The sequence below is a fragment of the Cyprinus carpio genome, chromosome A13, assembly GCF_018340385.1.
Source record: "Cyprinus carpio isolate SPL01 chromosome A13, ASM1834038v1, whole genome shotgun sequence".
Lineage (NCBI taxonomy): Eukaryota > Metazoa > Chordata > Actinopteri > Cypriniformes > Cyprinidae > Cyprinus > Cyprinus carpio.
The window spans coordinates 6,798,492-6,826,196 of NC_056584.1; the positions used below are offsets into that span (position 1 = coordinate 6,798,492).

At 39.3% G+C, this 27,705-nt stretch overlaps 2 protein-coding genes across 3 annotated transcripts; both read right to left on the reverse strand.

Annotated features, from left to right (window-relative positions):
* Window positions 1-1,094: 1,094 nt before the first annotated feature.
* Window positions 1,095-3,969, reverse strand: LOC122147184. 2 transcript variants are annotated; one of them, XM_042768494.1, is made up of 4 exons: window positions 3,829-3,935; window positions 3,514-3,630; window positions 2,448-2,546; window positions 1,095-1,311 (listed from the first exon to the last, which is right to left on the reverse strand). In XM_042768494.1, exons 1-4 carry the CDS (start codon window positions 3,872-3,874, stop codon window positions 1,226-1,228), a joined length of 348 nt encoding a protein of 115 aa, XP_042624428.1. In that variant the 5' UTR covers window positions 3,875-3,935; the 3' UTR covers window positions 1,095-1,225. The 2 variants fall into 2 exon arrangements, with proteins under 2 accessions (XP_042624428.1, XP_042624429.1); XM_042768495.1 differs by lacking the exon at window positions 3,514-3,630 and having other exon boundaries at window positions 3,829-3,969.
* A 12,076-nt stretch (window positions 3,970-16,045) lies between these two features.
* LOC109072033 (zinc-binding protein A33-like) lies at window positions 16,046-23,834 on the reverse strand. Its single transcript, XM_019088321.2, has 6 exons — window positions 23,299-23,834; window positions 19,346-19,441; window positions 19,028-19,258; window positions 18,874-18,896; window positions 18,055-18,176; window positions 16,046-17,529 (listed from the first exon to the last, which is right to left on the reverse strand). Exons 1-6 carry the CDS (start codon window positions 23,746-23,748, stop codon window positions 16,961-16,963), a joined length of 1,491 nt encoding a protein of 496 aa, XP_018943866.1. The 5' UTR covers window positions 23,749-23,834; the 3' UTR covers window positions 16,046-16,960.
* Between the last annotated feature and the right edge of the window lie 3,871 nt (window positions 23,835-27,705).

Consider the following 27,705-nt stretch of genomic DNA (forward strand, 5'->3'; position numbering starts at 1 on the left):
TTATGAATCATGGACTATGGCCAGAAGCAACAGTTTGAAGTTAAAATGCCTTTGTGATGGATTTGTTTCTCAAAAACAACTAGCTTTTCAATTCACAACACATTAATTGATGGACTGGAGTGGTTGTGGATTATTGTGATGTTTTTTTTATCAGCTGTTTGGACTCTCATTCTGATGGCACCCATTCACTGCAGAGGATCCATTGATGAGGAAGTGATGTAATGCTAAATTTCTCAAAATATATTTGGATGAAGAAACAAACAAAGGGTGAGTAAATATTCAGCAAAATAAAATTTTTGGATGAACTGTTCCTTTCACACTTAATATGGTTCAACACTTGGTCAACTTAATGGTTTCATTGGTCAGCTTTTATGTATTTTCCAGAATAGACATTACTGTCTGGTTGTTTAAAATATAAGTACAAAAAGATTTAATTTAAATCTATATATCTGTACATATGTGCACATATACATACATACATACATACATACATACAGTACATACATACATACATACATACATATATATATATAAATTGTACAATTATATTCTGCCCTTGGGGATACTGGGATTGTGTTTCATGGACCTGAGCTTTCCAAAGATGAGTAGATCTAACTAAAAATAAATATTAGCAATATGTTGCTTCCAAATAACTTTTGTCAGAATACACAGCTAATTCTAAATGACTGTCAATGAAGAAAGCTTCTTTTTGCTGGCAGATGGTGTAGTCATGAACGCGATATCTACCAGCAGGGGCTAATGGAGTCATGCCAAGCAAACCTTGACCCCTCAGACCTGGAGCATCTGTAAACGCTGAAGTTTGGATCAGTAAACAAGCAAAATTGCAGGCGTTGAATGTTGTTTATGTTCTTTATTGCTTTCTTCCGTCTGTGTTAGAGAGTGAGGTTATGTTGTGTTGAAACCTACAGAGCACCTCACTGAGAGAGACACTCCTGACTCAGCAAAACTGCCTGTTCTTTCCTGTCCAAATAAATAACTGACCAGGCCAAAGTTTGGTGTATGTGTCTAATGTGCTCTTTGCAAAACATTGGGTAACATGGCCAAGTGAGAGCACAAAATCACATGCTGCTTACTGAAAATGACTGATTTTTTTTATTTTAAATCATTGCTGTCACAATATAAAATCGTATTGGTGTCAGAGTATAAAATGAAAACAAGTGACTGAGGCATTAATGAAGCTGGCGGTTAGCAGACTCTGTGAGGATCAAGCGTTGCACAAGTTTTCATAACAACATGTCCAGCCTTTCCTTTGACAGAACTCCACACTGACGCAGCCTTTCTCTCCAGTTGCTGTGGAAGAGATATCAGATCAGTAACAGAACATGTAAGATGTGTTCAAATCTCTTATTGTGGTATTATCTTTTGTAGTAGGACCTATTTCATACTTCTATTGTCTTTTAAATATGGTTAAAGTTTTCTGCTGAATGACTTGACAATCATTTATTGTAAACTACAAAATACTTCAATGTAATTACTATTGAAACTTGCATGCATTTAAAAATATTTACAATTACACATTTGCACTAATGAAGCTACAACTTAGTACATTTTAAATATATTAATTTTAAATGTAATATAGCACATAGTAATACGCTGCAGTTTAAATTAAAGCACGTTACATTTGCTTTAGTATCTTAGTAAAAACATCAAAATAAAAGACAAAAAAACAAAAGATTATTAAAAAAAATGATTTAAAATGTACTTTAAAGTAACATTTTAATTAGTAATTTTTACAAAGTGAACTTAAGTATGTAAAGAAACAGTCATGAAAATCTGTCTTTAAGTAAGCTTTAGTGGTCTTATTTCATTAATAATATATTATCTGAAAATATACTTTTAAGTTCTGAAATACACTACAAGAGCACATTCTAAACAATTAATGGACTTTTTCACAAGGGTTGTTATGAAATAAAAATTTTATAAATAAATGTGAGATTTCATCTTTAAAACATTTAATGAAGATTGAAGAATCTATTGCATGACTTATTAACTAAGCAATATATGTAAATGTTAAATTAAAAAGAGTATATTTTATTATTATATTGTTATGTTACCCATATTATCCTGACAGCTAAAATGATAGTAAGGTGTATCATTACTTTAAGGTGTGTTTTTAATTAGAATACTGCTTTTTTTTTTACCTCCATTCATTCGTGACGTCTACCTTTCCACCATGACTTCGTGTTATTTCTGTTCGTACGTGTAAATGTTTCTTATTAGAAGATGACAGCAGTTGTTACAGTACCGCCCTGATCATCCCTACAGCTTTGTTGTGTCAACAACTTGTCACTGTTATGAAATCCACTGTTCTTTGAAATCCATTTTTTATCTGATTCCCCTGATTGTGTAATGCAGAAATATGCAGTGTTTATAGTGCCCTGAAGCTGCCCTTGAGTCTCGGTTGACTTTGCTGTGCACTCATTTACCTCTGGTATAGCAGGCCTGAGTAACTTTACTCCTGCACTGCAGAACCATGTTCCTCACCATCAGGAAATCTTCACCATAGCACTCAATGTAGTGATCCGCTGCACAACAAACACACAAAAGGACCTTTAGTTTGTTCAGTTTGGCATCAAAACAGCGTTATGAAGGATTTTAGAATATTGCAATGGTAATACAATAGAATAGAAAATAAAATGCTGTATGTTACACTAGTGTTCAAAGGTTTAGGGGTGGTAAGATTTGTTTATTTGTTTATTATTTTTGGTGAAGAAATTAATACTTTTATTCAGCAAAGATGCAGCAAATTTATCAAAAGTGACAGTAAAGACGTGTTATTTTGAACTTTCTATTCATCAGAGAATTCTGGAGAAAAAAGTATCATGACTTCCACAAAAATTTGAAACTGTTTTCAACATGGATAATAACAACAGATGTTTCTTAAGCACCTAATTAACATATTAGAATGATGCTGGAAATTCAGCTCTGAATCACAGTAAACTTACAATTTAAAATATATTCAAATAGAAAATATTTATTTTAAAGTGTAATAATAGTTCACAATATTAGGTACAGCCTTTGTGAGCATAAGAAACTTATTTTAAAAACAGTAAAATTATTTGAAACTTTTGAATGGTAGCGTCTCAAATTACTATGGTATTACTACAATTATGTTTTTAATAACTTTATCTATTAATTACATTTTAACTTTTAATATTCACACTTTATGTTCATGTTACTATGTATTCACAAATTCTAAGTAATACTAATGAACTAAATTACTAACGAAATTCCTTGAATTTAGTCATTGCTTTTTATTACTTTTATTTATTTATTTTACTTTATTGTAGTAACCTCCATCCATTCTCCACACTGCTTGTCCTTTAAATTGCCCATAGGAATATTAGGAATAAGCAAGTCTATTCCAGCATATCTCAGAAACCCTGGACGGATGGCCAGTCCATCACAGAGCCAACACACACACGCACACATTCACTCACTCACTCACTCACTCACTCCTATGGGCAATTTAGTGTCTCTAATTCACCTGACCTTCATGTCTATGGATTGTGGGGGAAACCAGAGCACCTGGAGGAACTCCACGCCAACACGGGGAGAACATACAAACTCCCGGGTCAGCATGGACCTCAAATGAGTCACCGTGCCCCCCTGTTGTAGTAATATGTTATATTTACAATAAAGTTTTTTAATTAAAATCGCTGTTTAGAGATTTTGAAAAATACTCTTCTTTGAAAGCAAAAAATTAAAATAAGTTAATGTTGTAAAAATTTTCGGCAAGGATTCACAACTTGCAACAACAAAGTAAAATCTTTCAACAATGATAGCAAACAATCTGAAATGACTTACCCATGCAGAGAGGCAGCAGCAGGATAAGAACGAACCAGGCCTTCATCTTGGATCTGTGGTTTTGTTTCACTGCTGTGTGGCTGCTTTGAAATAATTGCTGGAATCTGAACTTTTGCTCTTTTATAGGGGTGGAGACGCAGGGTCACGTGTTTCAAACACACACGTACACACACTGTGTGCAAAATGTAAACAGTCTTATCTCCACGGATACTTCTAGGAACAAATAATGATGAAAGAGTCTTCTATGAATGAATGAGGTCAGCATCAAATATACAGATAAACCCTGCTTTACTGGATATTGTAGTGTTTTAATTACAAAGTGTACTCAAGTGTGTTAAGAAACATGAAAGTGTCTCTCATTTTATGGCCTTTTATTTAAATAATATATATTTTGCAAGTACAGTCTTTTTTATACTAAATATATAAAATACACTTTAAGGATTTGATGTAGCCTACACTACAAGCCCATATGGAAATGTAATAGTAGTTTAGTTTAGTTTAGTTTAGTTTATTTCAAACAGACAACTTAGGTTCAACACAATTGAGCTAATGTACAACAACATATTTACATCAGTCTAAACAGGTGTAGGCTGAAGCTCTTGCTTATAATGCCTACCCTTTTTAAAACATCTCATCTTTTGATAAATAAACAAAAAAAAAAAAAACTGTTATTTTACATCAATATACTGTTGACAAACTAGTATAACTAGACTACAATAACATTATTTTTGCCAAGCAATACAGTTCCACAATCCAAAGTACAATAAAAAAATATATATATGTGATATATATTGCCATAAAACCTATAAGGTCATTATATTTGACAAAAAGGTCAAATATAATTTAAACATACATACATTCTCTGGGTAGATGAAGATATATAATTCCCTAAATAGGTATATGTACAGTACATATGTTAATAATGTCAATACTATGTTTATATATATATATATATATATATATATATATATATATATATATATATATATATATATATATATATATATATGTGTGTGTGTGTGTGTGTGTGTGTGTGTGTGTGTGTGTGTGTGTGTGTGTATGTATATATACAGTACAGGTCAAAAATTTGGAAACATTACTATTTTTAATGTTTTTTGAAAGAAGTCTCTTCTGCTCATCAAGCCTGCATTTATTTGATCAAAAATACAGAAAAAAACAATAATATTGTGAAATATTATTACAACTTAAAATAATAGTTTTCTATTTGAATATACTTAAAAACAAACAAAAAAAATATATTCCTGTGATGCAAAGCTGAATTTTCAGCATCATTACTCCAGCCTTCAGTGTCACATGTAACATCCAGTCTATCACATGATCATTTAGAAATCATTCTAATATTCTGATTTATTATGAGTGTTGGAAACAGTTCTGCTGTCTAATATATTTGATGAATAAAAGGTTAAAAAGAACTGCATTTATTCAAAATAAAAAATAAAAATTCTAATAATATATATTCTAATAATATATTTTCTTTACTATCACTTTTTATCAATTTAACACATCCTTGCTGAATAAAAGTATTGATTTTATTTAAAAAAAGAAAAAAAAAAAACCTAATTACCCCAAATTACTGACCAGTAGTGTATATTGTTATTACAAAATATTTATATTTTAAAAACATAGCTTCTTTTTTTTTTTATTCATCAAAGTATCCTAAAAAAGTATCACATGTTCTGAAAAAATATTAAGCAGCAGAACTGTTTCCAACTTTGATAATGAATCGTCATATTAGAATGATTTCTAAAGGATCATGTGATAATGATCCTAAAAATTTAGCTTTGCATCACAGAAATAAATGATAATTTAAATTATAATAAATTTAAAAACAATTATTTTAAATTGTAATAATATATCACAATATTACTTTTTTTTTCTGTATTTTTGATCAAATAAATGCAGGCTTGATGAGCAGAAGAAACTTCTTTCAAAAACATTAAAAATAGTAATGTTTCCAAACTTTTGACCTGTACTGTATGTAGCAACCATATGTCAACAATATATATATATATATATATATACATATATATATATATATATACATATATATATATATATATATATTTGTTATCTGTTATATATATATATATATACATATATATATATATATATATATAACAACATATATATATATATATATATATATATATAGTGGTGTGAAAAAGTGTTGGCGCCCTTCCAGATTTCTTATGTTTTTGCATGTTTGTCAACAAATTTAAATATTAGTCAAAGATAACACATGTAAACACAACACACAGTTTTTAAATGAAGTTTTTTATTAATAAGGGAAGACAAAATCCAAAACTGCATGGCCCTGTGTGAAGAAATGTTTGCCCCCCTGTTAAAACTGTGGTTTATCACACCTGAGTTCAATTTCTCTAGCCACAACCAGGCCTGATTACTGTCACACCTGTTCACAATCAAGAAATCTCTTAAATAGGACCTGCTTGACAAAGTGAAGTAGACCAAAAGATCCTCAAAAGCTAGACATCATGCTGAGATCCAAAGAAATTCAGAAACAAATGAGAAAATAAGTAATTGAGATCTAGCAGTCTGGAAAAGGTTATAAAGCCATTTCTAAAGCTTTGGGACTTCAGCGAACCACAGTGAGAGACATTATTCACAAATGGCAAAAACAGTGGAGAAATTTCCCAGGAGTGGCTGGCTGACCAAAATTACCCCAAGAGCACAGCGACGACTCATCCTAGAGGTCACAAAAGACCACACAACAACATCCAAAGAACTGCAGGCCTCACTTGCCTCAGTTAAGGTCAGTGTTCATGACTCCACCATAAGAAAGAGACTGGGCAAAAATGGTCTGCATGGCAGAGTTCCAAGACAAAAAACCGCTGCTGAGCAAAAAGGAGCATAAATGCTCGTCTCAGTTTTGCCAGAAAACATCTTGATGATCCCCAAGACTTTTGGGAAAATACTCTGTGGACTGTCAAGACAAAAGTAGAACTTTTTGGAAGGTGTGTGTCCCATTATGTCTGGCGTAAAAGTAACACCACATTTTAGAAAAAGAACATCATACCAACAGTAAAATATGGTGGTGGTAGTGTGATGGTCTGGGGCTGTTTTGCTGCTTCAGGATCTGGAAGATTGCTGTGATAAATGGAACCATGAATTCTGCTGTTTACCAAAAAATCCTGAAGGAGAATGTCCGGTCAACTGTTCGTGACCTCAAGTAATATTTAAATTAGTTTGATGATCTGAAACATTAAAGTGTGACAAACATGCGAAAAAATAAGAAATCAGGAACTTTTTTTTTATTTCCTTTTATCGTATCAACATGTATTGACTGATGGGTTTTAGGATGGATATACATGTACATGACACCTAAGTCCAAAATTAAACTTACATATTTCTACGGGCTAGATACTGTATGTAGTTCATGTATGAAATTGTTCTAATTTCTTATAGATTTTATATAGTATGTTTTAACGTCATGTGACAATGTTTCAGTTCTATGTGTTCTGAAATAAAAACTGTATAACTAAATTGTGAGATTATCGTCTTTAAAAAGTTTCTATTTTAACACTGTTCTCAACTTATTAGCTAAAGAATATATTTACATATTATATTTAAAATAATACATTAAGAATAATGTATTTACAATATAACATTGTTCAATTTAATTAATAAATTAGGCATTATAATGTGAATCTTTCTATTTTAAACACATTATCCTGACATGATTTTGGTTTACCTGCTCAATACATGTATAAACATTTTATTGGTATTTTATTATTATTATTATTATTATTTAAATAATAGGTTGCAGAATTATGCAATATGAAGAAAACATATCCTCTGGTGTAAACAGAAGACAATTTTACTGAAATTTTACAAATAAAATTGTACAAATTTTCAAATGATTTATTTAAATAAATGCAAGCAAATTTAATACTTGGATGATTGAATTTAGGTAATTGCAAGAGTTTAACTTTTCCCTTTATGCCAGGTGTGTGAAACTCAGTTCCTAGAAAGCCACAGCCCTGCAGAGTTTAGATTCAACGCTGATTAAAAGCACCTGATAATCCAGCTAATCGAGTCCTTCAAGCTATGTATGCGTGTTGGATTAGAGTTGGAACTAAACTCTGCAGGGCTGCGGCTCTCCAGGAACTGAATTTGACACCCCTGATCTATGCGAACACCACCACTCCCACTGCTGACAATTTCATGATGCATGAAGCTAGACTGCAGAACAAAGACAGCTGCCGTTCACTACCTCTGTCACACTTCATTTCCCACCAGTTCACATTCCTGAGATCAACACTACATGTGAGAACATTGTGTTTATCTGTAAACAGAACTCTTTAATGCTGTGTCATCTGAGAACGCTACTGATTTGGGACATCCTGTGCTGTGTGTAATATCAGTGCATAAGTGAATCCAGTACATGAAGAACCAGATAATGAACTGGTTGTAACTGGAAGTTAAGAAGGAAAAGATGTGCCTGCTGTGCTTGACATACAGAGAGATATAAAGAATAATATACATTTTCCTGCATGTTCTGGGAACATTATTAATTATTTATTATTATTATTTTGTTGTTGTTCGAAATAATAACCTAACAATAACCATCAGGGAACGTTCTGTATGTTATTTTTAGGTTATTTGAAATCATACGCTGTAACGTTCTAGGAATGTTATTTTATGGTTAAAATTACCTATACTAACTTTAAGGGAATGTTCTGGGTTTAAGGATATTTACTGACACATTAAAACTTTTTGGAAATATGAAATACATGCTATCTACAAACCTGATTCCAAAAAAGTTGGGACACTGTACAAATTGTGAGTAAAAAAAGGAATGGAATAATTTACAAATCTAATAAACTTATATTTTATTCACAATAGAATATAGATAACATATCAAATGTTGAAAGTGAGACATTTTGAAATGTCACGCCAAATATTGTCTCATTTTGGATTTCATGAGAGCTACACATTCCAAAAAAAGTTGGGACAGGTAGCAATAAGAGGCCGGAAAAGTTAAATGTACATATAAGGAACACCCGGAGGACCATTTTGCAACTTATTAGGTCAAATGACAACATGATTGGGTATAAAAAGAGCCTCTCAGAGTGGCAGTGTCTCTCAGAAGTCAAGATGGGCAGAGGATCACCAATTCCCCCAATGCTGGCGGCGGAAAAATAGTAGAGCAATATCAGAAAGGAGTTTCTCAAAGAAAAATTGCAAAGAGTTTGAAGTTATCATCATCTACAGTGCATAATTTCATCCAAAGATTCAGAGAATCTGGAACAATCTCTGTGCGTAAGGGTCAAGGCCGGCAAACCATACTGGATGCCCATGATCTTCGGGCCCTTAGATGGCACTGCATCACATACAGGAATGCTACTGTAATGGAAATCACAACATAGGCTCAGGAATACTTCCAGAAAACATTGTGGGTGAACACAATCCACTGTGGCATTTGCCGTTGCCTGCTAAAACTCTATAGGTCAAAAAAGAAGCCATATCTAAACATGATCCAGAAGCGCAGGTGTTTTCTCTGGGCCAAGGCTCATTTAAAATGGACTGTGGCAAAGTGGAAAAACTGTTCTGTGGTCAGACGAATCAAAATTTGAAGTTCTTTTTGGAAAACATCTCGGTTACGTACAGCTCTACAAATATCTGTCAGCAAGGCACCACGAGCCAGCGCCCAGGAGGATGCAACACTTCTAGTTGAGTGAGCTCGCAACCTGAACGGGCAGGGCAATGGCATCCACAATCCAGTGGGCCATCCTCTGCTTAGAGACGGCATTCCCCTTCTGCCGGCCTCCGTAACAGACAAAGAGCTGATCTGAGGTCCTGAAGCTTTGTGTCCGGTCTACATAGCATCTCAATGCTTGGACGGGACAGCCAGGGCTGGGTCTGCCTCCTCCAGGGGCAGCGCTTGCAGGTTCACCACTTGGTCTTTGAAGGGTGTAATGGGAACCTTGGGCACTTAGCCAGGCTGGGGCCTCAGGATTACCTGGGAGTCAGCTGGGCCAAACTCTAGGCATGAATCGTCGACCGAAAATGCGTGCAGGTCCCCTACCCTCTTGACGGAGGCCAGTGCAAGCACGAGCAGAGTTTTCAATGAAAGAAACTTTGGCTCGACTAAATGCAAAGGTTCGAATGGGCCCTGCTGTAGTGATTTCAGCACCAGAGTCAGGTCCCAAGAGGGTATGAAGGGGGGCCGGGAAGGATTTAACCTCCTGGCACCTCTAAGGAACCTGATGACGAGGTCATGCTTACCTAAAGACTTCCCATTCACGGGGTCATGGTACGCAGCAATAGCGGCAACCTGGACTTTGAGGGTGGAGGGAGACAGCCTTCGCTCCAGCCCTTGCTGCAGAAAGGAAAGCACAACCGCAATCGGGCATCTTCGGGGGTCTTCTCGGCGAGAAGAACACCACTCGACGAACAGGTTCCACTTCAAGGCATAAGCGTGTCTCATAGAAGGTGCTCTTGTTGAAGTGACGGTGTTCACTACCTCCTGGGGTAGGTCACCTAGAACCTCCGCGTCCCGTCCAGGGACCAGACATGGAGTTTCCAAAGGTCTGGACGCGGGTGCCTATTGGTGCCCCGTCTCTGAGTCAGTAGATCCTTCCTCAGAGGAATCGGCCAAGGAGGGGCTGTCGTGAGGAGCACTAGTTCGGGGAACCAGGTCCGAGTGGGCCAATACGGCGCCACTAGCAAGACTTGCTCCTAGTCCTCCCGGACTTTGCACAGTGTCTGTGCAAGAAGGCTCACTGGGGGAAAACGCATACTTGCGTAGGCCCCGCGGCCAGCTGTGTGCCAGTGCGTCCGTGCCGAGAGTTCCCTCGGTCAGGGAGCAGAACAACTGGCAGTAAGCGGTCTCTGGAGAAGCAAACAGGTCTACCTGAGCGCTCCGAAGAATCTCCAAATCAGCTGGACCGTCAGGGGATGGAGTCGCCATTCTCCCGGGAGCATTGCTCGAGACAGCTCGTCGGCTGTACGGTTGAGCAGGCCTGGAATGTGGACGGCACGAAGTGACCTCAGAACCTTCCAACTACAAAGGAGGAGGTGGCGGGCAAGTTGTGACATGCGATGGGAGCGCAGACCACCTTGTCGGTTGATGTACGCAACAGTCGCCGTGTTGTCCGGACCTGCACACGCTTGCCTTGTAAGGGACCTTTGAGACGGTTCAAGGCAAGGTGCACTGCTAACAACTCTAGGCAATTGATGTGCCACTGCAGCTGCGGGCCCGTCCAAACCCCTGAGACTGCATGCCCGTTGTACGTGGCCCCCCAGCCGGTGGTGGAGGCATCCGTGTAAATCACCACATGCCTTGAGATCTGCTCTAGGGGCACCCCTGCCCTGAGAAATGCAAGATCCGACCAAGGGGTGAGGGTTTGGCGACAGGCCGGTGTAACTTGGACCCGGAGAGTGCCGCGCTTCCACGCCCACCTCGGGACTCAGCCATAAAGCCAGTGCTGGAGCGGTCTCATATGTAACAGCCCGAGCGGTGTAAGTGCCGCTGCAGCCGCCATATGCCCCAGGAGCCTCTGAAAAAGTTTCAGTGGGACCACTGTCCTGCCCTTGAATGTATTCAAGCAGGCTAGCACCAACCGCACACGTTCCTCAGTGAGGCGTGCTGTCTGTTCGACCAAATCCAACTCCATATGAAAAAGTTTGATTGTGTGCGTTGTCCTGAGTTTGCTCTTTTCCCAGTTAACCCAAAGGTGCAACAGGCTGAGGTGCCGGAGCACCAGGTCCCTGTGCTCGCACAACTGAGCCTGAGATTGTGCTAGTATCAGCCAGACGTCTAGATAGTTGAGAATGCGCACACCCTGCTCTCTGAGGGGAACAAGAGCCACCTCCGCGACTTTCGTGAAGACACGGGGGAGGCAGGGACAGCCAGAAGGGCAGGACCTTGTACTGATATGCCCGTCCTTCAAACGCAAACCGCAGAAAAGGTCTGCAGCGCGGAAGGATCGACACATGAACGTACACGTCCTTCAGGTCGATCGCTGCAAACCAATCTCGGGGACGGACGCACCCGAAGATGCGTTTCTGCATCAACATCTTGAACGGTAGCCGATGAAGGGCCCCGGTTCAAAATACCAGGTTTTTGCTGAGGAACCAAGCCGGCGCCTTTCTTGGGTACAATGAAGTAAGGGCTGTAAAATCCCTTCCTCATATCAGCTGGAGGGACCGGCTCTATCGCGTCCTTCGCCAGTAGGACTGCGATCTCTTCCCGCAGAACAGGGGCATCGGACGCTTTCACTGTAGTGAAGCGGATACCGCTGGACTTGGGGGGACGCCGGGCGAACTGAATAGCATAGCCAAGGCTGATGGTCCGCAGGAGGTCCTGCAGGGACCCAACTCGGGCGGCTTGTGAGCAGGCCTGAGTGTGGTGCGAGTGTGGAGTGCAGAGGGTTCCACGGGTTGGCAGAGGGTGCGTGAGTAGGGCCTTTGTTGAGCTGGAGGGACCGGCTCTATCACATCCTTTGCCAGTAGGAGCATCGAGTGAGGTCCGGTGTTTGGCCGTCCGCAACTCTCCGTGCCCTCCTGGGACCCAGAGACAGAGAAAACCGCTCTCTCGTCGAGATTTCCAGATTCTCCCCTGGCCCTCCTCCAGGGGAGGGAGAGGTGCTTTCACCATCCCCCAGAAAGCGGCTACCTCTCTCTGGGCCACCCGTCCTGGGGCCTCTTGCTCTTCCGCTCACCGCCAGGTTTGACGGGGGCCAGGACGGGTGGGGTGGCCTGCCTATGCCCAGCTCTACGGCGCCACTTGCTGGAGGCTGCTGCGGATGCGGCGCAGGGGGCCGCCCTCGGCGACAAGCAGGCTGGGGCGCTGCAACCGGCAGACGGGTGGAGGCAGCAGCTGCCCGCCGGGCAGAAGGTTGGACCACCTCAGTCTGCTCCCGTGCAGCCAAGAACTGCTGGGCCAGGTTCTCGACCACGTCACCGCAGAAGCCGGTCTGGGACACAGGCATTAAGGAACTGATCTTTGTCAGCGTCCCTCATTTCAACCAGATTCAGCCAGAGATGGCGCTCCTGGACCACAAGCGTGGACATCGCACGACCCAGAGAATGCACATGACCTTCGTCGCTCGGAGCGCAAGGCCAGTGGCGGTTCTGAGTTTTCAGAACTTCTGGATCATAACCATCCTTGTGCAGGTCCTTCAGTGTCTCGGCCTGGTGCACCTGCAGTAATGCCACAGCGTGTAAGGCAGAAGCAGCTTCCCCGCAAGCCATATAGGCACCGCCGGTTAGACCAGACGAATGCCTATAGGCCCGGGAAGGAATCACCAGGTCTCCCCGCCAGCAGGAGGCAGACTTAGGACACAATTGCATCGCTACCGCCCGCTCCACTGGGGGAATCACCGAATACCCCTTCGCTGCACTGCCATCGAGGGTGGTGAGGGAGGAGGAGCCCACCAGCCAGTTTCTGGCAGTAAAAGGTGCCATCCACGATCTGGTGAGCTCGTAATGCACTTCCGGGAAGAAAGGCACCAGGGTGGGGCGCTGAAAACCAGCGCGCGCCACCTTGAGAAACCAATCATCCTGCTTTGAGGGCTTGGAACACGGTGGAGATTTCCACTCGAGCCCTACCCTCTCGACGGCCCGGGAAAGCATAGCTGTCATCTCCGGATCCAATTCAGGCTTCTCCACCGTCCCAGAGGGCAGCAGCACAGCTGAATCTTCATCTGACAGCTCTCCCTCCGATGCTGAGATCGACATCTGGTCAGGGGGAGGCCCACTGGATACCCACTGGTACGCTCTTTGAAGAGGGCCCAGCGCGTTCCGTGGGTTACTCCTCTGGATCGGAGATGCAAGAGGAGTGATGATCCCCAGAGGGTTGGTTCCCTGCGGGGTTTGCCACCACTATAATCCTCAAACCGCCCGTGCTACTGCTGGAAATGGTTTTCGTCTGTCGGCCGCCAGAACGAGCCCCAGATCGCGGCAGCGGCAACGGGACTCCGCCCCCTTTTTTGAAGGAAGCGGAGCCTGGTTCGCAGCTCTGAGATGATCATCTTCCCGCAGAGAGAAGATGACTCATCCACGAAAGCTACCTCAGGATGTTTGCCCAGACACGTGAGGCAGCAATCATGACCATCACCTGTTGCCAGGTAACGACCGCACCAAGAAACGCATGGGTGAAATGGCATCTTTATAAGGACGATCCGTCAATTTACAAAGACGCACCCGTGAAGCTTTTTTAGAGAAATTTGCTCTTTAGGAAATGCTCTTTTAGTGCTGAGGCACACAGGGGAATTGGCCGCTTGCAACACGACAGGGGGTAGTGCAGCCTGAAGTGTGCAATCCACTCGACGCTGGAACGACCACCGCTGAAGCGCCGTCTCGCCAACACACGAAGCTTCCGAGAGCGTGCTGAACTCGTAGTTCACAGCAGACACAGTTGAGCAGAACGATACTAATGCTCGGCTCCGAAGCGAAAAGCTGGTATGCATTGCACCTGCTGCCTTATTATACTCATGCTGTGATCAGTGGCAGCTGGATGCAATAATTGCATGCCAATGTGCATTGGCTCGTTTAGTTTACACTCTAACGGTATCCCATTTTCAAAACGGTATCCCATTTTCGTCGGTCACCGACGTGGCGTCGAGAGTGACCGACTGAAAGGGAACTGGGACACCATGTCATCCGGACTAAAGAGGACAAGGACAACCCAAGTTGTTATCAGCGCTCAGTTCAGAAGCCTGCATCTCTGATGGTATGGGGTTGCATGAGTGAGTGTGGCATGGGCAGCTTACACATCTGGAAAGGCACCATCAGTGCTGAAAGGTATATCCAAGTTCTAGAACAACATATTCTCCCATCCAGACGTCGTCTCTTTCAGGGAAGATCTTGCATTTTCCAACATGACAATGCCAGACCAAATACTGCATCAATTACAACATAATGGCTGCGTAGAAGAAGGATCCGGGTACTGAAATGGCCAGCCTGCAGTCCAGATCTTTCACCCATAGAAAACATTTGGAGCATCATAAAGAGGAAGATGCGACAAAGAAGACCTAAGACAGTTGAGCAACTAGAAGCCTGTATTAGACAAGAATGGGACAACATTCCTATTCCTAAACTTGAGCAACTTGTCTCCTCAGTCCCCAGACAAGAGGGGAGGCCACACAATGGTAAACATGGCCTTGTCTCAACTTTTTTGAGATGTGTTGATGCCATGAAATTTAAAATCAACTTATTTTTCCCTTAAAATGATACATTTTCTCAGCTTAAACATTTGATATGTCGCCTATGTTGTATTTTGAATAAAATTTTGAAATTTGAAACTTCCACATCATTGCATTCTGTTTTTATTCACAATTTGTACAGTGTCCCAACTTTTTTGGAATCGGGTTTGTACATTGTATTTAAGGCTATTTAAAGGGTCATGAAACAAATGACATTTTCTGCAATGTCAACCAAGGTTTCTGTGTTTGCACAATATCGAGTTCAATGTTAGTATGTGTTTATTTTTAATTTCCAGTGTAACTTAACTCATTACTTTTGTAAAATGTTTTTGCTCTAACAAAATCAGCATGACAGCTGTTCACAACACCAGTTAGAAGATGGTAAAGTCTCTGCATTGTGTAGATCCTGTATAGCATTGGACAATCAGACATGGGGCAGCAGGCATTCACTTATCTGGATCTTTTATTCTGGCTCCTTATACAACACCAAAAACATGCCTCTTTGAGTAAATCGTCCTTATAAACTGCCTCTCTCTCATGGGGTTACATGGCAAAAGCGGAAAAGAGCTTTAGCTGAAAAGAATTGCATTAATAGTAACCTGATACAACACAGAAAACAAGCAGCCTTTTTGAATAAATGGCCCTTATAAACTGCCTCTATAAAAAAAATATAATGTACACAGGTCACCATGTGCTCTCATTTCCATATTGAGACAAACATATAACTCGAAAAGGCGGTAAAATTACATTATTTACATGAACTGGGGTGAAAATGTGAATATAATAGCAAAGATTAAATAAGATTATCAGAGTGTCAAAAGAAACCTTTCTCTCCCATGCGGTTACATTGGTTTGAATTTCATTTTATACATATGTTTAACAGTATTTACAGTATTTACTTTATGATAATGTATCCAGAGGTATTATAGATCTTTGGCATCATACAAACACACAAAAACAAAGAAATATATATATTTTTATAGTTTTTTGGGTTTTTACTTTATGATAATGTATCCAGAGGTATGTGACATTACACCTTTACAGGAACCCCCACATGGAGGGCAAAACGAGGCTTTCCTCTGCTGACCACCAGTTATTTTTATGCGGTTTGCATTAAGTAGTAATGTAGTAAGACAGTGATATTTAAAGGCCAAATTCAGTATACACTTTATTGATGATACATACTTTGAACAGCCAAGCAGATGAACCCAGAATATAAACGCAATGTGCAAATATTTTCCCATACCAAACAGTTATAAACAAAACACAACCATTTAGCATATTGTGTTCATATTCTGAACTCATCTGCTTGCCTGTATAAAGCACTACTGAACATGATCTTTTAATATCACTGTTTTAAAGGCACTTTAAGTGTTTTCACATTAATCGTTTAAGAATGTCATGCTGTTTTAAATGTATTGCAAATGGCCAAAACTAGCATTTTGTTCACATATCTTTATTTTATGATCTAAATATCTGTGGATTTGAAACAGATGGAAAATAGACTTCTGCTGTAGTTATAGGTGTTTTACCCACCAGGTCTTCGAGCCAGTAACATGACTGGAAACTATGAATAGGCTCATGAAAAGATGCTCCATATTTATGCTGGTAGCCTGGTTCATGTCCAAAACACTATATTAAAGCCATGGTCATTTTGGTACTTTGTTGTATGTGACATGTATAATGTAAAGTGTATAGGAGTATGGTCTATTTTGAGTAATAATGTTAGTTACAACTTAGGATGCCTCTCCTCACCCACCCACTCACCTACCCAGCAGGCGGCATCAGCTATCACGAGGAGATGCTCCATATAGAGCGTTTGCACCTACATCACGGTTTGGTCAGTTACCAAGTATGTACAAAGATGTTTCTTTTGAAAAAGTACCACTCCAGTAACAACTTTTGTATTTTTTTATTTTTTTATCTTGAGAATGTGGGTATGTTCAATCAGCCAGTTCTGAAGTGATGGTTACTGCCACCTTCAATGGCACAACTCTCAACGGCTCAGTATTCCTGCCCTGGTCACTCACACATGGAGAGAAGAAAGGAATGAGCTTTTTGGTGGGCAGACGTGAGAAGGTGTAGATATGCGTCATGTCAAGTGGGTCGTAAAAGGAGATTTCCTTATTATTGTTGTTCAAGCAGACACGGATCCTATGTGGTTTTCTTTTCACGTAGAGTGTAGTCCAGGGTTTTGTACTGGCACTGTATTGGCCACCCTCTCTTAAAGCCAGAGCCCAAAATCCACATTCGGAGTTGACGTTCAGAATGCCCTGATGGCTCACAGACTCCATCACAACACCCAAGTCCCATTTAGTCTTATTCCCCACCTCCACCTCCCAGCAGTACACTCCTGCGCCGAGAGTTTCGTTACCCAGAACGCAAACACAGAGGTCAAAGCGCTCTGGGTTATCTGGGATGTCTGACTGCAACTCTCCGTAATGCACGCTGGTCAAGTCCTCAGACAGTTTTAGCCATTTAGCTGCAGTGTTTGGATCCATTATTATGGGACCTGAAATGTGCAACAGTTTAAGTCCATGTAGGCAGGTTTGAAAATGCTCTTTTTCTCACAGACTTCAATGAATCTAAGAGTATGTTTACACTTGTGCAGTTCTGTTCTCTTGGTTCTTTTGGTTTGGACCAAAAATAAATGATACATTTAGTCCGGTTCGGCTAGTCCTTTTTAACACAGAATCTAAATACAAATAACAAAAGCATATAGATACAGTCATAACTCATAATATGCCTGGACAGCTTGAATGAGGTTTGCTTGAGCATTCTGTCTTTTTGTGACATCATGTCCTGTTTTTGGTTCATTTAGATTGCTTTGGTCATTGCATTCACATTTCAGTAGAACCGGACCAGAATTAATTTGGAAGCAGACCAAGACTCCTTGTTTGGTGTGCACAAAGGTTCAAATGGCAGTGTTCACACTTTTTCAAATGAACTGCACAAACAGAGCTATTGCACCAGAGTTTGTTTTAATCAAACCAAACCTGCTAAGTGTGAACACACCTTAAATGATCCTAATACTTACTGTACTGCACTTGTCCCAACATCTTCTCCCACACTTTAAACTTCAGGTTTCCCAGGTGTTTAGCGACATCTATAAGAGAATCTGCCACTAACACATTGGAGTCTTGAGGATTGTAAGGAACACTGCAACAGAAAATTGATCAAATACTTTACATTGACATATTCATAATGGAAAATAAAATAAAATAAAATAAAATTAAAAATAATTGCTTTGAAACAATGTACTAATTGGGGTGTTTTTTATTCTCCAGGAATATCACGATTCATGATTTTATCATGATTCTTTTTCATGTTGGTTTTACTATTTTGCAAGTTGTCTGAGCAGTACAGCCGAACTAAATTCCCTATTTTAAAAACAAAGTCAAAGTGGGTGAAGATAAGAATCTTTGTCATTATTTTATATTTGTTATTAAAAAATAAGAACAAAGATACGCACTACAAATACACATAATATACAAATAAATCAAACAGTCCTTTATTTTTTTAGGTACGTATTTGTAATTAGAAGTAGCATTCAAGAAATTTAATTAAAAAATATAAAAATAAAACGCTATATACATCAGTTATACACTGATTATTATTAAAGCAACTGCATTAAAGAGCAGTTAGTGATATCTCTTTGTGTTTTGTTGTTTTATTAACATTAAAGTGATAGTTCAAGGTAGTTCGTGATAGTATATATATATATATATATATATATATATATATATATATCTATATATATATATATATATATATATATATATATATATATGTGTGTGTGTGTGTGTGTGTGTGTGTGTGTGCGCAACTTTTTCTTTGAGATTCACCCTCATATTACCTGTCAGTGTAGCTTTTATAAGCCTAAAAGAAATGGAAGAAACAACAATTACAATAAATATTGCAAACTTAAATAGCAAAAATTACAAAATATACTTTAGAGGTAAGTGTCCCACAGGAAGCACTGCTTGTTTTATGCATTACTGTCTGGTTACCTGTAGGAACTGGATATCTTCTCTTTCTAGATCTGTCTCTTTGTTTTGGATGGTGTGCGAGAAGCTGACTATTTTATTGCTGAGATCCTCTAATTTCTCCTGTATGATTTCACTTTTCATCTCTGCTTCATCTTCCAGCATTGAGATGCGTGCCGCTTCCTCCAGCCGCAGGAAGTGATGCAACTGCTCAAAATCCTTTTTGATCAATCTCCTAGTGAGTTTGGTTTGTTCCTGGGGAAAATTTTTCAGTCAGTGTATCTCATTTAATGAGATATATAGATGAAGTTACACTATGACTTTGTTGATTGTGTTCAGTACCTTGATGAGCCGTGTTGTCCTAAGACACTCTTCCTTTTGTGTCTGGAAGGTCACTAGATCCTCCTTAAGTGGCCTTAATGAGAGCCTCACCTTTTTCTGAAAAGATGGAAACTTATGAATTAAGGTTCAGGTGTGAGAATAATGCCATATCCTACCCCCATCTAAATTCTACATCCCTTGGAACCCAAGGTAGTCAATTGTAATGGATCAAAAATGCTATTTTTTTCTCTTTTACATGTGTGCTTGTTTTTGTTTACAGATATCAAGTTTGTTTTTGTTTGTTTGTTTGTTATTATTATTATGTAGTTTTTTTTTTTTTTTTTTTTTTTTTTTGTGGATCATCTGACCTCATTTACTTCACCTGTGTCTCATTTTTCTCTCTATTTACATCCTCCTCATTCTCCTGTTGTCTGCCAGATTGTGTTTCCCAATACCAGTCCTGCTGTGTACTGTTTGTTAAGTCTTATCCTATTTGTTTGGTCTTGGATTACATAGCTTTTCTGATGGATTATGTGTTTCTGCCTGCCAATTTATAGTAAGTCAGTCTTTGTGATGTTTGCTTTCCTGGTTTATAAGCCCTAGTTTCCGGTCCTGTCAGCATTTGTTTATCGGCTGGAAGAACTTTTTTTTTTTTTTTTTTTTGACTTGCCTTTCCTGCCATTCACTGATTTGTTAAACGTATGTCTGCAAATTTTTTCACATTTATTTTTTCAATATATAGTAATTTTTGACACTTTTGAAGTCTTGAGTTACAGGATAATACAATTAACTACTACTAAAAATCTAAGGTAAGTAACATGAACTAACAACTTACAATTAAGTTGCATCTGTTAATATGAATGGAAATGAGCTAATATGAACTAATAAGAACAGTAATTATAAATAAATATATACTGTTAAATAATAAATACTGCTAATGTTAGTTAAAACATTAATTTTAAAACTTTAGTGTGTCATTAATTCATTCATTCATTCATACTGTACATTCATACAGAGTCATCAGCAATGCCAGCTCCTTCAGCTCCACCCACTCATTCAAAATCACCAGAATTCTGATGCACTTCACCTGTCAGCACCAGTCTATTCACAGTATAAAGCCACCTTCTTATCACCACCTCAGTGTCTGGTCTTGTTGTTCACTAGTGTCCGTCAACTCCCCTGGGTACTTACTTGCTCTACCTACCTGTTCATTGAATCCATCCCTCCCAACAATTTCTTCAAAACTGTCTTCCTTCCAGCTCTCTGTCTTCCTTCCACTGTGCCTCACCCTGAAAAGAAACCTCAGTGACTGTTCAGCTAAGTCTTTGCTCAAGATTATCTACTTTATTATCTCACCTTTGATCATCACTTGCTCCTCTCCTGAAGCCTGTAAATAAACTCATTTACCGTCATTTACCTGTGTTGTCTCCTTCTGTTTGCTGACAGAAAGCCAGACCAAAAAAATACAAAATAACACAGAGTCAAGCGGTGATAAGAACCTGGACCATTTGAGCTGCAACTATTCCCCAGTGAGCAGGCTAAAATTGATTATATTCTTTTGCTCTCGTCTGGACGCGCATTGCAATGGGAACGATCCATATGGGAGACCAACGGCCTGATAACCAACTCCCTCATGGCTTTTGTCACACACTTCAAAGAGAAATCTGTCCATCAATGATCAGCTCTTCTGGTTACGCCAAGGCTAATCCACTGTGAGTGACTACGCACTGCAATTCCAGGACTCTAGTGGCAACCAGCAGCTGGAATGAGAGGGCGCTCATCACGGCATTCAGACAAGGGCTTAATGTGAATATCCATCAACAAATGGCCATTTACGATGATGTAGTGGAACTTGAGAATTTCATTCAAAAAGCCATCTGCATCTCACAACGTCTAACAGCCTGCTCATTGGACCATCCACCTGCATCTCCTCCACTCACCTACCATCTGTCGCAGCTCCAGCAATAGAGCAACTTGACTCTTACCATCTTACTCATACCGAGCGTCAATGGAGAATTAATAACGAGCTCTATCTGTACTGCGGATGAGGAGGGCATTTGATATCTGCCTGTCCTGTCCGTCCACCACACCCAGCAGTTAGTACCCTTCAGTTACAACTTATGATTATTCCATTAACTCATACTACCATGCTGGTAACCACTGTCAAAGATCTATTTCAGCACAAGCCCTGCTCAACTCGGGATCCGCCAGGAACTTCATCTTGCTGAACCTTCTTTGACAAGAAAAAAAACATGTTCTCAACCTTTAAACATTTACACTATACTGGGAAAACCACTGGGCAAAGTCAAAATCCAGTACTGCTCATCGACCATCACACTCCGCATCAGTTGTCTGCATCAAGAGCCCTTCTCCTTTCTAGTGGTGTAGGGTTCAACTGCCGACATCATCCTGGGACACCCTTGGTTGACTCAACTTTCCCCTAAGGTAAAGTGGAACACTGATTAGATCCTACAATGGAGTGATGATTGCATCCAAAATTGTATATCTGTCTGAACTGTTCAGAAATCATCTGCACCTCCCATAGATCAACCATAATCATCCACGACAAGGAAGGTCAAAAAAAAGTCCAGAACCTCGGAAGCTCCAGAGATTCCACCAGATACCAGGGTGTTCCAGGATGTCTTCAGCAAACAGGCATCCATGGAATTACCACCTCATAGGCCACGGGACAGTGCAATTGATCTGCTACCTGGGTCCATGCTACTGGAATGTAGAATTTACCCGCTGTCCATCCCAGAACAGAAGGCCATGGTGGAGGCTCCCTAACTCCCTGGAACCACTACGTGGGGCTCGCATCTTCTCCAAGCTAGACCTGCTTAGTGCATACAACCTCATTCGGATCAACAAGGGTAATGAATGGAATGGTAGTTCGAATAATAGTTATATCTATGTGCATAGCTGCTGTACACATTCAAGGTGTAAAATCATAGACAGGAATCTGTCATCGTTTTGTTGGTTTCTCCCACACAGGTAGTAACCTTTGTGGAAAAACCTATGCCAGGTGGGCTTTGAGGCACCTATGCATGTTGCTATAGCCTATAAGTTTTATTATAGCCCGAATGTTCCTTGCAACACAGGCATTGTCTGTGCAGGAATAAAGCTAGCTGAAATCAATGTTCAGCATTCGTCTTAAATTGTTGCAGCCCCACCAAGTTGGTAGCGTTTGATTAAGTTGTGTCAAAAAAATACTGACTGGGGATCAACCCCATAATGCACGTGTTAACCCCACATGCATTATGTTCATGACAGCATCAGCACCCCTGCTACAGTGGACATCCGTACTAAGTGTTGGCATGACTGTCACCATTAACCGCACAGCACGGTCAGGCTTGTCACCAGTTGCAACATTATGCAATAGTGTCTGTGTTGCTGCTGCATGCATTATTTGGCCACCAGCACACTGTGGATGTCACATATTCCAGGGTAAACATTGGTAAGTGATAGTGCCGTCACCTATCCTTGCTTGTGCAACTTGCTCTTATAGCTGCCATGCCACTGAGCTAATGAGGTCTTTTAATTTGTGAAGTGTTTTTAGATGGTCTTGAGAGGGAACGTCTCCGGTTACCTAATGTAACCTCGGTTCCCTGAGAGTAGGGAATGAGACACTGCGTGCGCTGCTGTGCTACATAGCTCAGAGTCTTTATCAGCTGCAATCTGCTTCAGGGAACCGAGGTTATGTTAGGTAACAGGAGACGTTTTATGTTTCAAACAGAGATGGCAATAGAGAGGCAAAAGTTACATACTGCAGCTTTAACTAATAGGACATTATTTTTTTAAGTACCAAAAATAAATAAATAAACAAATAAATAAAATACTCATGATTTGACCTTTTAAACTGTTTTTGAGGATGCAAAATACACAAATAAACAAGTACTGTTTCAGCTTGATCTAGTGTACTTACAATAATCATTGCATAAGCATCTATTTGCTTGAAATTGAATGTTTTACCAGACCTTAAGTTCTTGGGCAGCTTCCTCCAGTGGAATAATTTGATGGTCCTTGTGCCTCTTAGATCGCTGACAAACCATACACAAAGCCTCCTGGTCATCCTCGCAGAAGAAGAAGAATCTCTTTCTATGCACAGTACAGCGCTCCTCTGGACTCTGTGTTGATTCCCTTTCTTGACTCTCTTCCCTGGATTGTTCTGTCCTTTCTAAACTGGGCCGTTGCCCGACTCGAAAACTCTCCACTATGTTCCTCAGAACCAAACTGGCTGGAGGCCTTTCACTAAGACATGGCGTCCTACAAACAGGGCATATTCTTTTGAACTGACCATTCCAGCAGCTGTCAATGCATGTCTTGCAGAAGCTATGGCTGCATTCCAGAACCACAGGGTTGGTGAAGAGCTCAAAGCACACAGGGCAGTGCAGATCTTCTTCTGAAAATGAAGCCCGGTAAGCCATTTCTCAGTATGTTTTAATTTTTTTAGGTTTGTTCAAGTTTGGTTGAGGTCTCTGGTGTGTGCGGCGGAGTAATGTTACTTTGACTAAAGTAGATGAAACCTCAGTGGTTTAAGAATGCCGTTCAGCAGGTAAAACTAAATGAACCGGTAGATCCTAAACAAAAGTGATAACCTGAGTAACACTGATTGTTGCTAACATATATTTCTCCTTTTTTTGTTCTGAACATGATTTACAAACATAAATGTGCAATTATAATTCTGCCTGGTATATTTTATGTTTATTTGAAGGTTAATAAAATCTCCAAAAGAAATAGTTCAAGGATGAAACAGGTATTTAAATAGGAGAGGACCATATCCTCATTTGTTTGTGATTGCTATGGCCCTTTATATATTCTCATATGTGATCTAGAAGTCAGTCCAAATGTTTATCTAGTCCTGAATGCATAAATATATCTCTTCATACTACACTGACTTCCTATGTGACAACATGTTTTGTGACAATGTTCCTTTAGTGTTTGTCATTTCATTTATTACCACTAGAGAGTGCACAAGCCACAAAAGTGGGTGATCAAAACAGTCTTTATCTACAATAAATGTAATTTCTCACTTGAAATAAAAGAGACTGGCTTAGAGATTTTTATTTATTATTATTTTTTTTTAATGAAAATACATTTAAGCTTTTATCATATACCATGCCTGATAAATTTATATCAACATATTTTATGCAATAATATGTCTAAGTAGCCCTGGAATAGAATGTTTACTGTTATATGTTCTTAATAATTGTAAAATTATTATTATTAAAAATTATATAAAAGAAAATGTATTTTGATACCTTTTTGTCATTTTAAAGACATAGCCTTTTAATGAAATTTTTGCCTTAATTATTGTTCCAGAATAGAAGCACAGTCCATTTAATAGGTGCTGCTACGTGTCTTGGTGTCAATCATTTTCTGCTCTTATTTTGAAGAAACAATATTAAGTACACCCACACTCAAAATTACAGCGTCTAGCCTAACTAAGATCCATACAAGTTCGTTATTCCTTTAATATAAAATCAATTATTTTATTTTTTTAGTTAAAACATTTCTCCAATAATCTGCAGTTTCATTGATCATTTTGCAGTGTCAAATTAGTAAAACGGCAGCCACGTAGTTTATACGAGATGATTCTGGCCTGAGAGTACAAAAATAGGCCACATTCTGACAGTGGAGTTAAGGTCATTCCTGTCATTTGTTCAATTTCATCTGAAAAGCTGAATCCATCCTGCTCTACTTTCCACTGCATGAAAACGTATGTGTGCACCCCTGTGTGTGTGTGTGTGTCAGGATTTCTGATAGCCAGCTAATATTTGAGTGATGATTGTGTACTGGGAGATGTCTGATTAGAAGAATGTTGCAATCAGTAAAATGCTGCAGAAGTAGTTTAGTCCAGCTTCTATCACAGAGGGAACCAAACAAGTGTGTGCTTCAGCGTGTAGAGCCGCCTGTCAATCATATACAAGTGCCGATGCAGTCTTTCGCTCCTCAGCAGAATGAGGGACAGATTAAGTGTGCCCAGTGCATACTGGCACCATGTGCTCACACCTCCATTACCACTAAAAATAAAATAAATTTTTTTTGGCACCACACAAATTACAGCTTGCATCCAACCCAAATAATTTCTGCAAAATACCAATTCAAATATTAATATCAGTCACTCTTTACAAAGGGATGACATGCTCAGGCAGTGCATTAAAAGAATATATATATTGTGGAATTGCTCTATAGAGCTGTTTTCTATAGGTGGTTATAATTCTTTTTGGCAATGAGCCTAATGGGATGTTATGCCTCATTAAACAAACTCAAGCTCAATTCAATCCTTTTAATGATTATGGCTGTCACACTATGACTGATCCTTTAAAAAAACAAGGTATTCTTATATTGTGATTTAGTCTAAAGTTTCCGCACTCACTAGGTCCATTACAATGTCTGTAAACAATATGACGGCTCACCCCTGTACCCTTACAAAGAGAGTTTCAAATTAAGCGAAGCAGAAGTGGGGAATCTGAAAATAAAGCTGATGGTTTTTCGTCATGCTTTTCCAGTTATATGAGTCACAGAAATTGAATGGCAGGGATTCATTTGAATGAAGTTCTTGTATTCCCCACAGGGGAGATATTTGCAATACTTTGAGTTCAGGCAATACAATTATCTTGAAGCCGAGAAACCACCATCCTCCTAAAAATCCTAAAGAGTGCTTATCTGATCAACAGCCCTTTTCCCCGAAAGTGGACAAACTCATTTTGGCTCAGAGGCTGATTTATAAAAACAAATTTCCACTTTTACTGTTTTGTTCACATGAAAACATTACAGATTATTATGTGTTTTACTGCCTTTTGTGTGTAGATTTTATTTATTGTTCTACTGGATCCAAACCTTCGGTCTTAAAATAGGAAAATACTGACATAAATCAAAACTGTAAAACAAACAAATAAATAAACCACAATATGTCACACTCAACAATCTTTCTAATAATAATAAAAAAGTTACAATGCATTTACCAAAACATATACTGTAAGTGTCAGTGAAGTGCTTGAAAATGTGAAGAAAACTAAGAAAAATCAAGGTAAATATCATTTATGAACAGAATATTTTCATTGTGCATCATTTCCAGTTAAACTAAAAATTAGTCAACTCTTGTTAATGGTTATGACAATGTTAATGTATTTGGTTTTGGAAGACTAGATCTGCTATGCATTATGTGTACATAACATCCTGTAGCATATTTAGACAGGTGGAGCTGGGGGAGGTGGAGGGTTTCAGAGGAGCTTCTATAGTTACTCCCGACTATGCCGTGTAGCAAATTATGTGATTGGTAGTAGAATGCATGTGAATGACCTATCTGCTTCATCTAGAATTTCATCACTGAACTAAATATTTAACTTAGGATGCATAAAATGCTTTCTAAAAATGATTCACACTGATTAAAGAAATGTCATTTCCACCGCAGGATGCCATCAAACTAAGTACATTTAAGATGGCAACAATATTGTGGACACCGCTGATAACATGACAGAATTTGCCTGCAATATATTGGATAATGTTAGTGGACAACTTAAGCTGGTCAAATTGTGGATTTTTAGAAATTAAAAGTGTTCATAGTAGAAACGGGCAGTAAAATTTTTGTGAGTACACACTTTCCACTGCTAGCTCGATAATGCAGTATGTGGGCGATATAAAATGTTACCTGTGTGGCATTTCCAAAAGGCCTTGCAGTGAAAACATTCAGATGAGAGTGTGTATTATGATAGGAAATGTTGTGTTTCTCTCCCCTTAGCTCAAATAAAATAGAACTAAGTGGTATGAGAGAACAGACCACAGAGAAAGAGAAGAGTGAGTCGGCCAGAAAGGGAACAATCTGAGCCAAGCAATACTCTTGATTTCATAAAATCTTGTGAATAATTTTCTATTTCACCTTTCAAAAGAATGCATTTTTGCCTGGTTCTTGGATTTTTAGGTGCTGCAAAGGTCAGATATGTAATATATAATAGTTAAATGGCACATTTCTCAATGCTCCAGAATTCTATTTATGAATAAAGTCTATGATAAGGCCCAGTAGAAAGTTATCCTTTCATTTCAATGGCAGTTTCTTGGCCTGATGAATAGCTGAATGGCAATAACTTCTCTGCAGGAGCCATTGTTGTTGTATTAGACTTTAATGGAAATTCTCTACGTTCTCTTTTTGGTAAATCACAGACTGACCCACTGGCCACACCAATCATAAGACCCTAAAGTCAATTTAGCCTAACACTTACAATTTTCAGAGTTTGATGAATATACAGGTGATGGTCATATAATTAGAATATCATCAAAAAGTTGATTTATTTCACTAATTCCATTCAAAAAGTGAAACTTGTATATTATATTCATTCATTACACACAGACTGATACATTTCAAATGTTTATTTCTTTTAATT